Source organism: Macaca nemestrina, chromosome 1 (assembly GCF_043159975.1).
Source record: "Macaca nemestrina isolate mMacNem1 chromosome 1, mMacNem.hap1, whole genome shotgun sequence".
Lineage (NCBI taxonomy): Eukaryota > Metazoa > Chordata > Mammalia > Primates > Cercopithecidae > Macaca > Macaca nemestrina.
This window is the reverse complement of record NC_092125.1, coordinates 202,730,768-202,743,733: the sequence shown is the minus strand read 5'-3', so window position 1 is coordinate 202,743,733 and position 12,966 is coordinate 202,730,768. Positions and strand designations below refer to the sequence as shown.

At 51.4% G+C, this 12,966-nt stretch overlaps 1 protein-coding gene across 2 annotated transcripts in view; it reads right to left on the bottom strand.

Annotated features, from left to right (window-relative positions):
- The window catches only part of LOC105494603 (sodium/potassium transporting ATPase interacting 1), a 61,476-nt gene extending 49,161 nt beyond the window's left edge, over positions 1–12,315 (bottom strand). Inside the window, exon 1 of one of the 2 annotated variants that reach the window (XM_011763158.3) lies at positions 11,867–12,315. In XM_011763158.3, the coding sequence (XP_011761460.1) occupies positions 11,867–11,920 (54 nt within the window). In that variant the 5' untranslated portion in view covers positions 11,921–12,315. The remainder of the gene's footprint in view (positions 1–11,866) is intronic. The other variant, XM_011763159.3, reaches the window with a different exon arrangement.
- Positions 12,316–12,966: the final 651 nt, after the last annotated feature.

The following is a 12,966-nucleotide window of genomic DNA, read 5'->3' as shown; positions in this document are numbered from 1 at the left end:
TCTCACTCATAGATGGGAACTGAACAATGAGATCACTTGGACTCGGGAAGGGGAACATCACACACCAGGGCCTATCACGGGGAGGGGGGAGGGATTGCACTGGGAGTTATACCTGATGTAAATGACGAGTTGATGGGTGCTGACGAGTTGATGGGTGCAGCACACCAACATGGCACAAGTATACATATGTAACAAACCTGCATGTTATGCACATGTACCCTAGAACGTAAAGTATAATAATAAAAAAAATAAATAAAAATAAAAAATAAAACATACCATTACTTGAAAAAAAAATAATAATGTGCTGAATTACAGAGAAATGGAGCAAAAAAAAAAAATCGTGTAAAACCAGGCCCTGCTTCTAGTGACCAAGGTGGGGGTGAACTGATAGAGGAAGAACTAGACCAAAATTTCCTTCAAGATCAAAGTGAAGTGCCGGGTCTGAGGGATCCTGGGACCCTTGACTCCTTGGTGGCTGGGGCCAGGCCGGATGGGGATATCCGGGCTCCATGGCTTGTGCTTGCTGAAGAAAATCTTTTTTTTTTGAGATATGGTCTTGCTCTGTTGCCCAGGCTGGAGTGCAGTGGTGCAATCTCAACTCACTGCAACCTCCGCCTCGCGGGTTCAAGTGATTCCTGTGCCTCAGCCTCCCAAATAGCTGGGATTACAGGTGCACACCACCACATCCAGCTAATTTTTGTATTTTTAGTAGAGACGGGATTTCATCATGTTGGCCAGGCTGTTCTCAAACTCCTGGCCTCAAGTGATCTGCCCACCCTGGCCTCCCAAATTGCTAGGATTACAGGTGTGAACCATGGTGCCCAGCCAAAGGAAATCTTTTTACCCCTTTATGAGTTCCACTAAGAAGCCAAAGGTAGGAACCCTGGCTGTCAGCATCGACCAGACTCTGCTCTGCTGCTGCCTCATTGCGTGACTTTGGCCAAGTGACTTCAGTTCTTTGAGCCTCAGAGTCCTCATCTAGGAAACAGAAATGGGTGTGACAAAGTTCCACCTCTAGGGCTGTTGTGAGGATGACCTCAGGTGGCACGTGTGAAGCCATGTGGCACTGGGGTTAAGGGCGAGACCTGGGTTTGTATCCCAGCTCTGCACTGCTGGATGTGACTGCCCTCCGCCTCAGATTCTGCTTCGGTGAAATAGAGGTAGTAGCTGTGCCCACCCCACAGGGTGTCTTGAGGATGAATGAGCCACTCCAAGTAAAGCAGTTACAGCAGAATGAGGTGGGTCATAAGTGCTCAGTAAATCTTCTCTATTAGACTATGCCATGTGCAGAGACCCTGCAGTCCATTTTATATATGGGGAAGCAGAGCCCCCAAGAGGGCCAAGGACTTGCCCAAGGTCACAGAGCCAGTTCACAGCAGAGCCAGGCCTATCTACAAACCTGGTGTAGGCAGTACCCCCTGCCCAGACCTTTGATTCCATGATAGTGTGAGATGTGTGAATGGATAAGCATAAGACCTTTCATGGCCCCGGGCCATCCTGCTCATGGCCTGAGGACTCTGGGGGTGAGAGGTGGCTGATGCTCTCCTCCCCTGTCTTCCCTGGTGGCTCCAAGACTGGCCTGAATCAGCGGGGTGTGTCAGAGACCAGGGAGGGCTGCCCCACCTTCCTGCCCCCCGGCCAGCCCCTCCACTCCAGTGCTGGTTGTTAGAAGCCTCAGAAACAATCCAAAGGCCCAGGACCAGAACACCATTTGTCAGCTTTGCATGGTGGTGGCGGGCTTGTCTCCATGGCAACAGTGCAGTGTGAAGGCATCCTGGCATCATTAGGGAGTGCGCTGAGTAGTATAAACAGAGGCTGCAGTAGATTACACGCCTATTATGAGCAGTCTCGGGCTCTGAGCACTGGTAATTATGCCTAATTGTGCATTTAATTGTGTAATTGAAAACCCACATCTCTGGTTCAGGTTGGGGCTGCAGAACATGCCCACCTCCCCCAAAAAAACAGGCTTAGGAACCAATCCTTACCTTGAAAATCTCAGAATTTTTGCCCTTCTAGGGCAAGGGGTGGCCAGAGCAGGCCAAGGGATAAAATGCCTATAGACTTCCATTTCCCCTACTGCCTGTACCAGGAGCTCACCAGGCCCTGTGATTAGAGGTAGGGGGGTGGGAAGGAGTATGCTAAGGAGAGGGGACATGGTAAGCTCACAGAAATGTTCATAATTATAGATATCATTGTGTGCTGTTAGCACTGTCCTCTCAGGACCTAGAACCAGCATCGAGTGGTTCCAAGGGATCTGGGTCATCACTAGATCCATTACATGTCCAAGCTGTCATCCAACCTACACATAAATTCTTTCCCTCCCTCCCTCCCCCCCCTCCCTCCCTCCCTCCCCCTCTCCCTCCCTCCCTCCCCCCCTCCCTCCCTCCCTCTCTTCCTCCCTTCCTTCCTTCCTTCCTTCCTTCCTTCCTTCCTTCCTTCCTTCCTTCCTTCCAGACAGGTCTTGCTCACTTGCCCAGGTTGGAGTGCAGCGGTATGATCTTGGCTCACTGCACACTTGACCTCCTGGGCTCAAGTGATCGTCCTACCACAGCCACCTCGTAGCTAGGGCTACAGGCAAGCACCACCATGCCCAGCTAATTAAAAAAAAAAATTATTGTAGAGATGGGATCTTACTATGTTGCCCAGGCTGGTCTTGAACTCCTGGCCTGAAGTCATCCTTCGGTCTCAGCCTCCCAAAGTGCTGGGATTATAGGTGTGAACCACCACGCCTGGCCACACATAAATTCCACTGCCTGGGACAGGAAACTCACCACCTGGTTATCAGCCCCCACCCTTGCAGAGCCTCTGGAGAGTCTGAAAGCTGCTAACAGAGTTCAGTCCTCTCCTCTCATTTCCCACTTCATAGGCTGTGATAAATGAGGCCCAGAGAAGGCCAGGCCCAACTCACAGTTGCACAGCAGTGAGTACCAGAACCCAGGGATTCTGTCTTGCAGTTGAGGGCATGTTTCATACCCTAAGGTGACTCAGCGCCTAGAATCATGCCTGGCAGTTTGTGTGTGCTTGATAAATATTTGCTGGATTCAACTCCAGGTAGTTAGCTGGAGGCAGTTCTCACTCTCTAACCCAAGAGTATCAGTCTTTCTGTAGTTCAAGAAGCTCACCTGCAGTGAGCTGGAGGTGAGTGATGGGCCGCAAGCCTCCCAGCTCTGCATCTCTGTAGTCTGAGACTTGATCTTACAACCAAAATATGCTACATGGGCATTTGGGGTGGGAGCAGTGCAGACATCCAGACAGACAGAGAGAAGAAAGATGAGGTCACCAGAATCCCTGACAACCTGACACCCAGGTGTAAAGTTTTAAGCAAGCCATCAGAGGCAGACGTCTCCTCCTGTCCCCAGGCCCTGATAACCCCGTCAGTCACCACCGCCTGCAACAAGGTGGGCCAGGCAGCACCTCTGACCTCCACCTGCGAAGAGAGGGAGCTCACTGCTGACTCAGAGCTGGAAGGGTCCTTTAAGATGATGAGTCCAACCTTTTCCCCATACAGAGCGGGAGAGAGGCCCAGAGAGGCCACGCCTTCGTCTTGGAATCCTTCTTAGTGAGTGGCAGCCTGTGCCCATGGCTCTCCCTACATTATCTCAGGTTGTCCTCTTTACAGTCCTGTGAGGGGGGTGCTATTATGATGCCCATTTTACAGAAGAGAAGTCCACAGTCCAGCAATGCCAAGACCACACAGATGGAGAAGAACCGCGGCTCCAGCTTGAGCCTTTCACTCGTTGAGAAAGGGGAGTCATCTCATTTCCTACCCCACAGTACTCGGATTTGCAGAACCTGCAGCCTCATTTCCTGGGTATTCAAGAGTGTGCCCTCTTTGTGAGCTCCCACTCTGCACGTTTTATTTCAAAGGAGCCTCCCAACAACTCTCTGAAGCAGATGATTATCATCCTGATTGAGAGAAGTGCAAGTGGAAGCTCAGACAGGTTAGGTGTCTTCCTGCCCAAGGTCATCCAGCTACAAAGAGGCAAAGCTGGAACTCACATCCCAGCCTGACCCCAAAGCCCGGGTTCTTCCCAGTTCCCAGTCCACCTCCTTGTCTCTGGATTTGTCAGCTGCTTTGAGAGGGGCCAGGAGGCCAATGTAAATCAGGAGAACCTGCAGCCACAGTTAACAGCTCTCTGAAACCTTAGTGCTCATTCAGCACCTCTGGGGGAAGTTTGCTTTGCTGTCCGAAGCTCTCCCTTGTCTCGGAATCAGTCAACATCCCTCTCCAGGCCAGGGCAGGGAAAGGCAGGCAAAGCACTGGGACGTGGCTTCCTAGGCCTAAAGCCAGCTCCACCCCCATGGCCTGGATCTAGTGTTTAATTTTTAATTTTTGTGGGTACATAGTAGGTATATATATTTATGGGGCATATGAGATATTTTGATACAGGCATCCACTGTGCAATAGTCACATCAGGGTAAATCAAGCGTTTATCCTTTCTTTGTGTTACAAATAATCCAATCATACTCTTTGGGTTATTTTTATTTTTATTTATTTATTTATTATTATTATTTTTTGAGACAGAGTTTTGTTCTTGTTGCCCAGGCTGGAGTATAGTGGCACGATCTCGGCTCACTGCCACCTCCGCCTCCTGGGTTCCAATGATTCTCCTGTCTCAGCCTCTTGAGTAGCTGGGATTACAGGTGCCCGCCACCATGCCCAGCTAAGTTTTTGTATTTTTAGTAGAGATGGGGTTTCACCATGTTGGCCAGGCTGGTCTCAAACCCCTGACCTCAAGTGATCCACCCACCTCGGCCTCCCAGAGTGCTGGGATTACAGGTGTGAGCCACTGAGCCCGTCTAGTTATTTTTAAATGTACAATAAATTTCATTGACTGTAGTCACACTGTTGTGCTATCAAATACTAGATTTATTCATCCTATCTAACTATGTTTTTAGACAACCTCCCCACTCCCCCACTACTTTTCCCAGCCTCTGGTAATCCTTATTCTACTTTTTTCTTTTTTTTTTTAAGATTTTTTTTTTTTAAATAGAGGTAGGGTCTTGCCATGTTACCCACGCTGGTCTCCAACTCCTGAGCTCAAGCAATCCACCCACCTTGGCCTCCCAAAGTGCTGGGATTATAGGCATGACCCACCGTACCCAGCCTCCTCATTCTACTCTCTACTTCCATGAGTTCAATTATTTTAACGTTCAGCTCACACAAATAAGTAAGAACATCTGAAGTTGTCTCTCTGTGCCTGGCTGGAACTAGCTTATTTTTTTTATTATTATTTTTATTACTTTTTTTGAGATAGGGTCTCACTGTGTTGCCCAGGCTATCGTGCAGTGGTACAATCATGGCTCACTGCAGCCTCAACCTCTGGGGCAAAAGCAATCCTCCCCTCTGCTTCGGTAGCTGGGATGGCAGGTGCACGCTACCGTGCCCAGCTAATTTTTTACTTTTTTTTTTCTTTTTTTGCCAGGCTGGAGTGCCATGGCATGATCTCAGCTCACCACAACCTCTGCCTCCTGGGTTCAAGCAATTCTCCTGCTTCAGCCTCCTGACTAGCTGGGATTACAGGCATGAGCTACCATGCCTGGCTAGTTTTGTATTTTTAGTGAGACAGGGTTTCACCATGTGGGTCAGGCTGGTCTCGAACCCCCGACCTCAGGTGATCCACCCACCTCCGCCTCCCAGAGTGCTGGGATTACAGGTGTGAGCCACTGCACCCAGCCATGCATCACAGCTCTTTTAAGTCCGGCACAGAGCTTGGGGATCGGTAGAATGGGGAGAGGGGGCATCTGTGTAAGCAGTTAGATCTGGCATCTGGTAACAAGCCCTGTGGCTGAGGAAAGGTTTGGATTTCTCCACCTGCTTCCACTCCAGCATCCCACAATACTAGCAGGGGGCAATGGGGCACGCAGGAAGAAGCTGTGGAGTCCCAGATCTGAGTCTGAATACTCATTCTGTACCTACCATTTATGTGGCCATGGATAAGCCACACAGTAGCAAGAGACATATATAAAATGCCTAGTACAATGCCTGGCTCATAACAGACACCAAACAAAAAGAAATTCTCATCATTTTAATTTCCCACTCAGCCCCGTATTTTCCATATAAAGAAGAGCTGGAGTGTTTGCGGGAGTGACCCTGCTCACGAAATCCTCTAATACAGGCAGAGATGGGGCTGATGTGACTTGTCCAAGTCTCAAGGCAAATAATAGCTAGCCCTGGAGAGCACTTTCCTAGGCCAGGGACCGTACTTGGTTATCCCAGCATCAGCCTGCAAATTCTCCAAACTGCCATGGGCTCCTGGGGTAGAAGCTGTTGTTCGGACTACTTTGTAAGTAAGAAGGCAGAGGCTCAGAGAGGGTGCGGGACTTCCTGGGAGTCACAAAGCAAGGCCTGATCCCAGATGTAGTGCTCCTAGCCCCTGTGCCAGATCTCAGAGAAGCTGCCAATTATGGGTTGCTTATTTAAAAAACATCCACTCACCTACCCTTACAAAGGAGCAGAACCAGGGCCATCCCCAGGTCCCCTGGAGGCCCTCTTCTCCATTCTACCTTGCTCCGCCCATCTTATAAGGGCCTTGAGGGCAGTTTGGCCTCACTCTGTTCATTCACAAAAGGGAGTTGATCACCCCTGCCAACTCTGTACAAAGGGGTTTGAGGAACAGAAGGGGCCAGTGGCCTGCATAATTTCATGCTCCTGACTCTGATACTTGGCCCAAGGACCTCAGGCACCCAAAGCAGAGCCAGACCCTCCCAAGGAAGCCATGAGCTTGCAGCTGCAGCTGCTCCAGAGCGCAGGCCCCTGCTGGAGCCCATCTCCCTCTGGTCTTCGCCATCACTATTGCTAATAACTACATCAATCAGGTTGACCATGTTTCACACCATTACTCGCAGCTCAGCTGGAAGCTACATCCCGCTCCCCGCCCCCACCTTCCAGAAAGCAAAGAGCTTTCTAGAAGGGAAAAGAATGAAACCAACATTTTTCTGAGTACCTACTATGTGTCTGGCACCCAGCCAAGGAAGCACTTTCTACACCTCTGTGAGGTAGGGACGACTCTTTCTCTTTTACAAAGGAAGAAACTGCAGCCAGAGGAGTGAATGCATGTGTCCAAGGTCACACAGAGCTGGCACAGAAGCAACCATGGCAGTGATCTATTATTGGGTACTCACTGGCTCACAGTGCAGGCACTACGCATGAGCTTACTGAAATATGATCATTTTCATCTTCAGATGAGGAAACTGAGGCTTGGACCTGTCTGGTCCAAGTGTCTGCACTGGTTAAACGTGAGCAGCAGAGTAGCACGGAACTGACAGGATGGCTCTCTGTTCAGGCAGAAGAGTCCTCATATCTTGGTTCTGTCACTGACTAGCTTAGTGAGCTTGGGCAAACGTCACACCCCTTCGAACCTCAATTTCCTCACCTGAAAAACGGGATAATAAACACATCTATCGCACTGTGTGGAACTGCAATAAGAAGGATGAAAACAGTAAAAGAGCTAACGTTTATTGACCGTTTAACATGTCCCAGGCACTTCGCCAAGCACTTTACATATGTATGCTCATTTGGTTAAACGAGGTAATGCATATAAAGTGCTTAGCACAGGACTCCTGACATGGGAACGATAATGATGATGATGAAGAAATTGATGGTGATTCCCTGGGCAAATCTCACTAGTTCATCCCCTTGCAGGAAGAACAGAGTGGCCTGTAAGGTTTCAGGAAGGAGGTGAACTAGGCAGAGCTGGGTTTGGACAGGAGAGAGAAAAGGCACAAGATTAAAAATTAAAGGGTGAATATGTTAATAATGTTGTCAAGATGATACACCAAAAAGAATTCTGGAAAGCAAGGGACCCAAGATGTTGTACAGAAAGGAACCAGACCAAGATGCAACAAAGCTGCCATGCCAAAGCCGGGTATGGTGACATGCATTGTAGTCCCAGCTATCTGAGAGGCTGAGGTGGGAGGATCACTTAAGCTGAGGAATTTGAGGCTGCAGCTATTTGAGAGGCTGAGGTGGGAGGATCACTTAACCTCCGGAATTTGAGGCTGCAGTGGGTTATGATTGCCACTGCACTCCAGCCTGGACAACACAGCGAGACTCCTATCTCTAAAAAATAAAAAATAAATAAACAAAACATGACAGTCCAGGCATCACCCTGAGTTCCTGACAAGTAGAGCTGGCAGGATCCCAGCGAGCCAGACCAATAATTCCTACCATTTTACAGATGGAAAAACCAAAGCCTAGAGTGGGGAAGAGACTTGTGCAAAACCGCAGGATGTCAGAAGCAGAGCCGGGCTTGAATCCAGGTCTTTTGCCTCTCAGCTCAGTGTCCAACTACCTGCTACTTCCCACAAAGGATAGTCCACAAAGGACAGTGCAGGGGGCCACCTGGATACGTTTGGGCTACAATACCACAGACACATCCCATGATACGAATCATTAAGATAATAACAATAAGCTACAGTTTAATGAGTACTCACTCTGTACCTGGCACAGTACTAAATTCATTACGTGGATTGAATCCTCACAACAACCCTAAGGATTAGGAACTGTTTTATATTCTCTCTATTTAGCAGATGACAAAACTATGGCTCAGAAAGGGTAAGTAACTTGCCCAAAATTGCACAGCCAGGAAGTGACAGAACCAGAACTAGAAGCCATGTCTGTCCTGTCAAACGACAGAGCCTTAACTACTATCCTACACTTACCCATCTGAAAGGCAGAGTCTCTACCTGCTCCAAATCACATCTATCCCAACTGAGGAAGAGTGTTTCAGATTGGCCTGATTCATTGTAACGATTAAACTCCATTTGAAAAAGAAAAATGACACAGTTCCTCCTAAGTTTTCAGCTGAAAGATATTTAACAGCCTCTATGTTTTCCTCAGTCCCTTGGATGAGAAAACCAAGATTCCCTTCTCCCGTCAGGCTGGTGAATTCCAACTTCCTGGGGTACATTATGGAAGCTGTCAGGCAGTTAGGGGCTCCTGGGGGTTAGTGACAACCGGAGGGCCCACTCTGCAATCAGCCCAGATAGTGCAACAGAGCCAAGAGAGCAATTTTCAAGTCCCTCCCGCAAATGATCTTGCGCAACCTTCACAAGCTGCCCAACGCCACCCAGCCGGGACATGGGAGAACCGGAATTCCACCCAGGTCTCATCTAACTCAAGCCTCTAGTGCTGGTGAGATCCTCTAAGTGGAAGAGTGGGGTTAGCTTAGCAAGGGAGAACCACGGAGGAAGGGAAGTGGGAGGGAGAGACTGTCTACCACCTTCATTTCTCTCTAGAGCCATGAGCTCCTCCCATGGGGCCCCAGACTTACCAGGGCCAGACTACCTATTTTATAATTAAGAAGGCAACAGAGGACCTGGCCAACTGCCTGGATTCAAAGCCTGAATCCTGGCTGGATGTGGTGGCTCATGCCTATGATCCCAGCACTTGGGAGGCTGAGGTGGGAGGATGGCTTGACCACAGGAGTTCGAGACCAGCCTGGGCAACAGAGGGAGACCTGTCTCTAAAAAACAAAAAAATTAGCTAGGCATGGCGGTATGCGCCTGTAGTCCCAGGTACTCGGGAGGCTGAGGTGGGAGGATTGTTTGAGACTGGGAGGTCGAGGCTGTAGTGAGCTATGATTGCACCATTGCACTCTGGCCTGGATGACAGAGCGAGCCCATGTCTCCAACAAAAACAAAAACAAAACCCCCAAAACAAAGCCTGGATCCTAGTTCCTGTAGAATTCTGGACAAGTTACTTCATAGGGCTGTTATGATTAAATGAGTTAATACATGGAAAAGTGCTTCCAAGAGTACCTGACACTTAGTCAAGGGCTCTCCAAAGCTAACCGTTGTTATCATTGCCAACAGAGAATGAGCACGGGACAAACTGTTAACAGGTTCACCTTTGGGGAGGGGTCTAGTTACAGAGAGAAGAAAACTTTTTTTTTGAGACACCGTTTCACTCTGTTGTCCAGGCTGGAGTGCAGCGGCGTGATCTCATCTCACTGCAACCTCCGCCTCCCGGGTTCAAGTGATTCTTGTGTCTCAGCCTCTCGAGTAGCTGGCATTACAGAGCGTGCCACCATACCCGACTAATTTTTGTATTTTTAGCAGAGATGGGGTTTCGTCAAGTTGGCCAGGCTGGTCTCAAACTCCTGACCTCAGGTGATCTGCCCACCTCACCCTCCCAAAGTGCTGGGGTTACAGGCATGAGCCACGGTGCCTGGCCTAGAAAACTTACTTTTATCTTCTGTCCTGTTTATGTATTTATTTATTTATGTTTACAATATATGTATATTACTTTTCTAATTAAAAAAACCCTAGTTTAAAATTTAAAAATTAACAAACACAGAAGAATCCTCTGAGAGGTTTAAACATTTCTTGGCATTTCATGTTCCTCAAAGTAGATAAAGAAAAACAGACAATCTCTGCCCTTCTGGAGTCTCCATTCCACCTGATCTTAATTAATCCCCTCTGCAATCCTCAGGGATAATCATTTTACAGATAGGAAGACTGAGGCTGGCCAGTGCGGGGAAGTCACTTGTCCAGTCTCCCACAGCTGGAAGCAGGGCTACAATCTCCAGAGCTAGGGCTGTTTCTACCACTGCCCAGGCCAGGTCTGTAGATGGCATGTTTGAAGCTGGTGTCCCCAGGAAGAGAGAAGCAAGACGAATGAGGTCTGCATGTCCAGGCTCAAAGCTTCACTCTACATTATCATTGGCTCCTGTGGTGGGGAGGGTGTGATGGATGCAGGCAAGAGTGGAAACCCAGAACAAGCAGTCCAGCATGAGGGGGGCTCAGGCTGCTCCATGCTCACTCTCAGACCTGGGTTCGGCGATGGAGGTCCCCATGCACCTCTGCCTAGAGAAGAAGCACAGCTTCGACCTCCCTAGTTGTTCAACCTCAGCTCTAGGGTAGGTAGGAGACCCCTGCCTCTCCGTAACCACCCTCCCAAATTCCCCTGCCAGGGCCTGATTTGAAGGGCAAGGCTGTTTCTTCTAGTCCACTACAGTCACTGCTCCCTGAGACAAGAACCCGAGTTCCCTACGCTGGGGCTAGGCACAGTGTCCTCCGATATTCTGGTCCTCCCTGGAGCACCCAAGTGCCCCCACCCCCCTGATGCTGTCCCCGGCAGAGGAGTTGCTCTGGTGGGTGGAACTGATGACTGATGGAACCCCCATGGCCACAGTGGCCAGACCAAAGCAGGAAGTGTGGTCCAGGCTGGGTCAGGCTGGCCCAGGATCTGACAGCTCCTGGTGACCCTCTCCAGGGAGGTGGCTCTCCATTCCCAGGACCGCCTGGTCAGGAAGGTGAAGGGAGGCAGAAACAGCACAAAGGATTGGAGAGTTCTTGGAGTCTAAGATCCCAGAACACAGATGAACATGGACCAGAAATGGTCAGCGATCTAGAGACACACCAAAGAGAAGCCCAGAGAGATACACGCGGGAGCAGAGACTTTGTGAGAAACGCTCACATAGGGTTGGTGATCAGAGGCAGAGACCCAGAGGAAGGGAGAGACCCATGCAAACGAGGGATCTAGAGGGAAACACACAGCAGGACTTCAACAGATCCACAGATCAGCCTCAGACACACCCCCAGTCCCAGAGAGCCACAGTCCCACAGTGCATCCCCCAACAGGGGGCCACTTGTACAGTGCGGGCGGGCCGGGGACTCGCGCACAGGACGCACTTAGGGACCCGAGGAGCGCCGGGCACAGCAGCGAGAAGCGCACACAAAGAGACAGCCCGGCCAGCGGGAGCAGGCTCCACCCGACCGCTCTGAGACTCCAGACCACCCCCCGCCCGGGCACACGCACCAGACACACACACAGAGACACACGCAACCCCACCCGCACGCCCTGGGACCGCGCCCCGCCGCGCCCCACCCTGCCCCAACTGCCTGGGCGCGCGGCGCTTACCAGCTGCAGGCAGCAGAAGGCGACCAGCGTGCAGCGCCCGCTGCACTTGCCCATGGCTCCGGGGGCTGCGCGGGCCGCCCGCCGCGGCGCCCCTCTTGCTCCGCGGCCGCCGCCTGCTCGCGCCGCGCGGGCTCCGCGTCCTCCCAGCTGGGCGCGCCGGGCGGCGGGGCCGGGAGCCTAGGGCCGGGCCCGGGAGTGTCGGGTCCCCAGGGCTGGGGCCGGCCGCCCGCGCTCCGAGTCCATGGTCCGTCCGCCCGCGCGCTGGCTCCGCCGAGCCGCGCCTCCTTTGTCTGGCGGGCAGTCTGTCAGGCGCGCCTCTTGCCCCGGGGCGGCTGGCGGGGAGCGCCGAGAAAGGAGAGCGGGGCCCGAGCGCGGCGCAGCGCAGAGCAGCACTGCCCAGCTGGGGCAGCCGCCCGGGCTCTCGTCGGCCGCTGCTTCCCTGCCCCACCACGTGGCTCAGCCACCGCCACAGACTGGGAGGGGGTGGGGGTGGTGGGGGACGGCACTGGAGGGGTGGGGCGGGGCAGCCGCGGGAGGGGAGGGGAGAGGGATAGGGAGGTGGAGGGTTGGAGAGGCAGGGAGTGAAGTGGAAGAGTGCGTGCGGGCTTAGGGGAGGACAGTCCTGAGTCAAATCCAGAGGTTGCTGCTCACTCGCTGTGTGACCTTGGGCAAATCATGTCACCTCTCTGGACCTGTTTTCTCGTGAACAAAGTAGGAATGATTATGCCTCCTTAGTGTAGATATGAAGAGGAAATGCAGTCCTGTGAATAAAGCGTTTAGCCCTGTGCCTGGCCTTCTGGCTTGGAGCACTTTTCTGTCCACCCTGTCTCTAGGGCTCCAGGGTTCCAACTTGGACTTCCAGTTCTATTTCCGTTCCCAGATCTGCTCCTCACCCCAGCCTCTCCCCTGAGTGCCTGGCCACATTTTCCACCTTCCCTCTTTCCTTCTACTGGCATTTATTGAGCCCTGACTGCATACACACTCCTGGGGGCCCTGCGAGCCAGAGATGAGACCTGCAGCACTGTTCCAGATCCCGTAGAGCTTCACTGCCTAGGGAACAGATAAGCTCCCAAGAGCACGCCAGTGATGGCACAGATCTG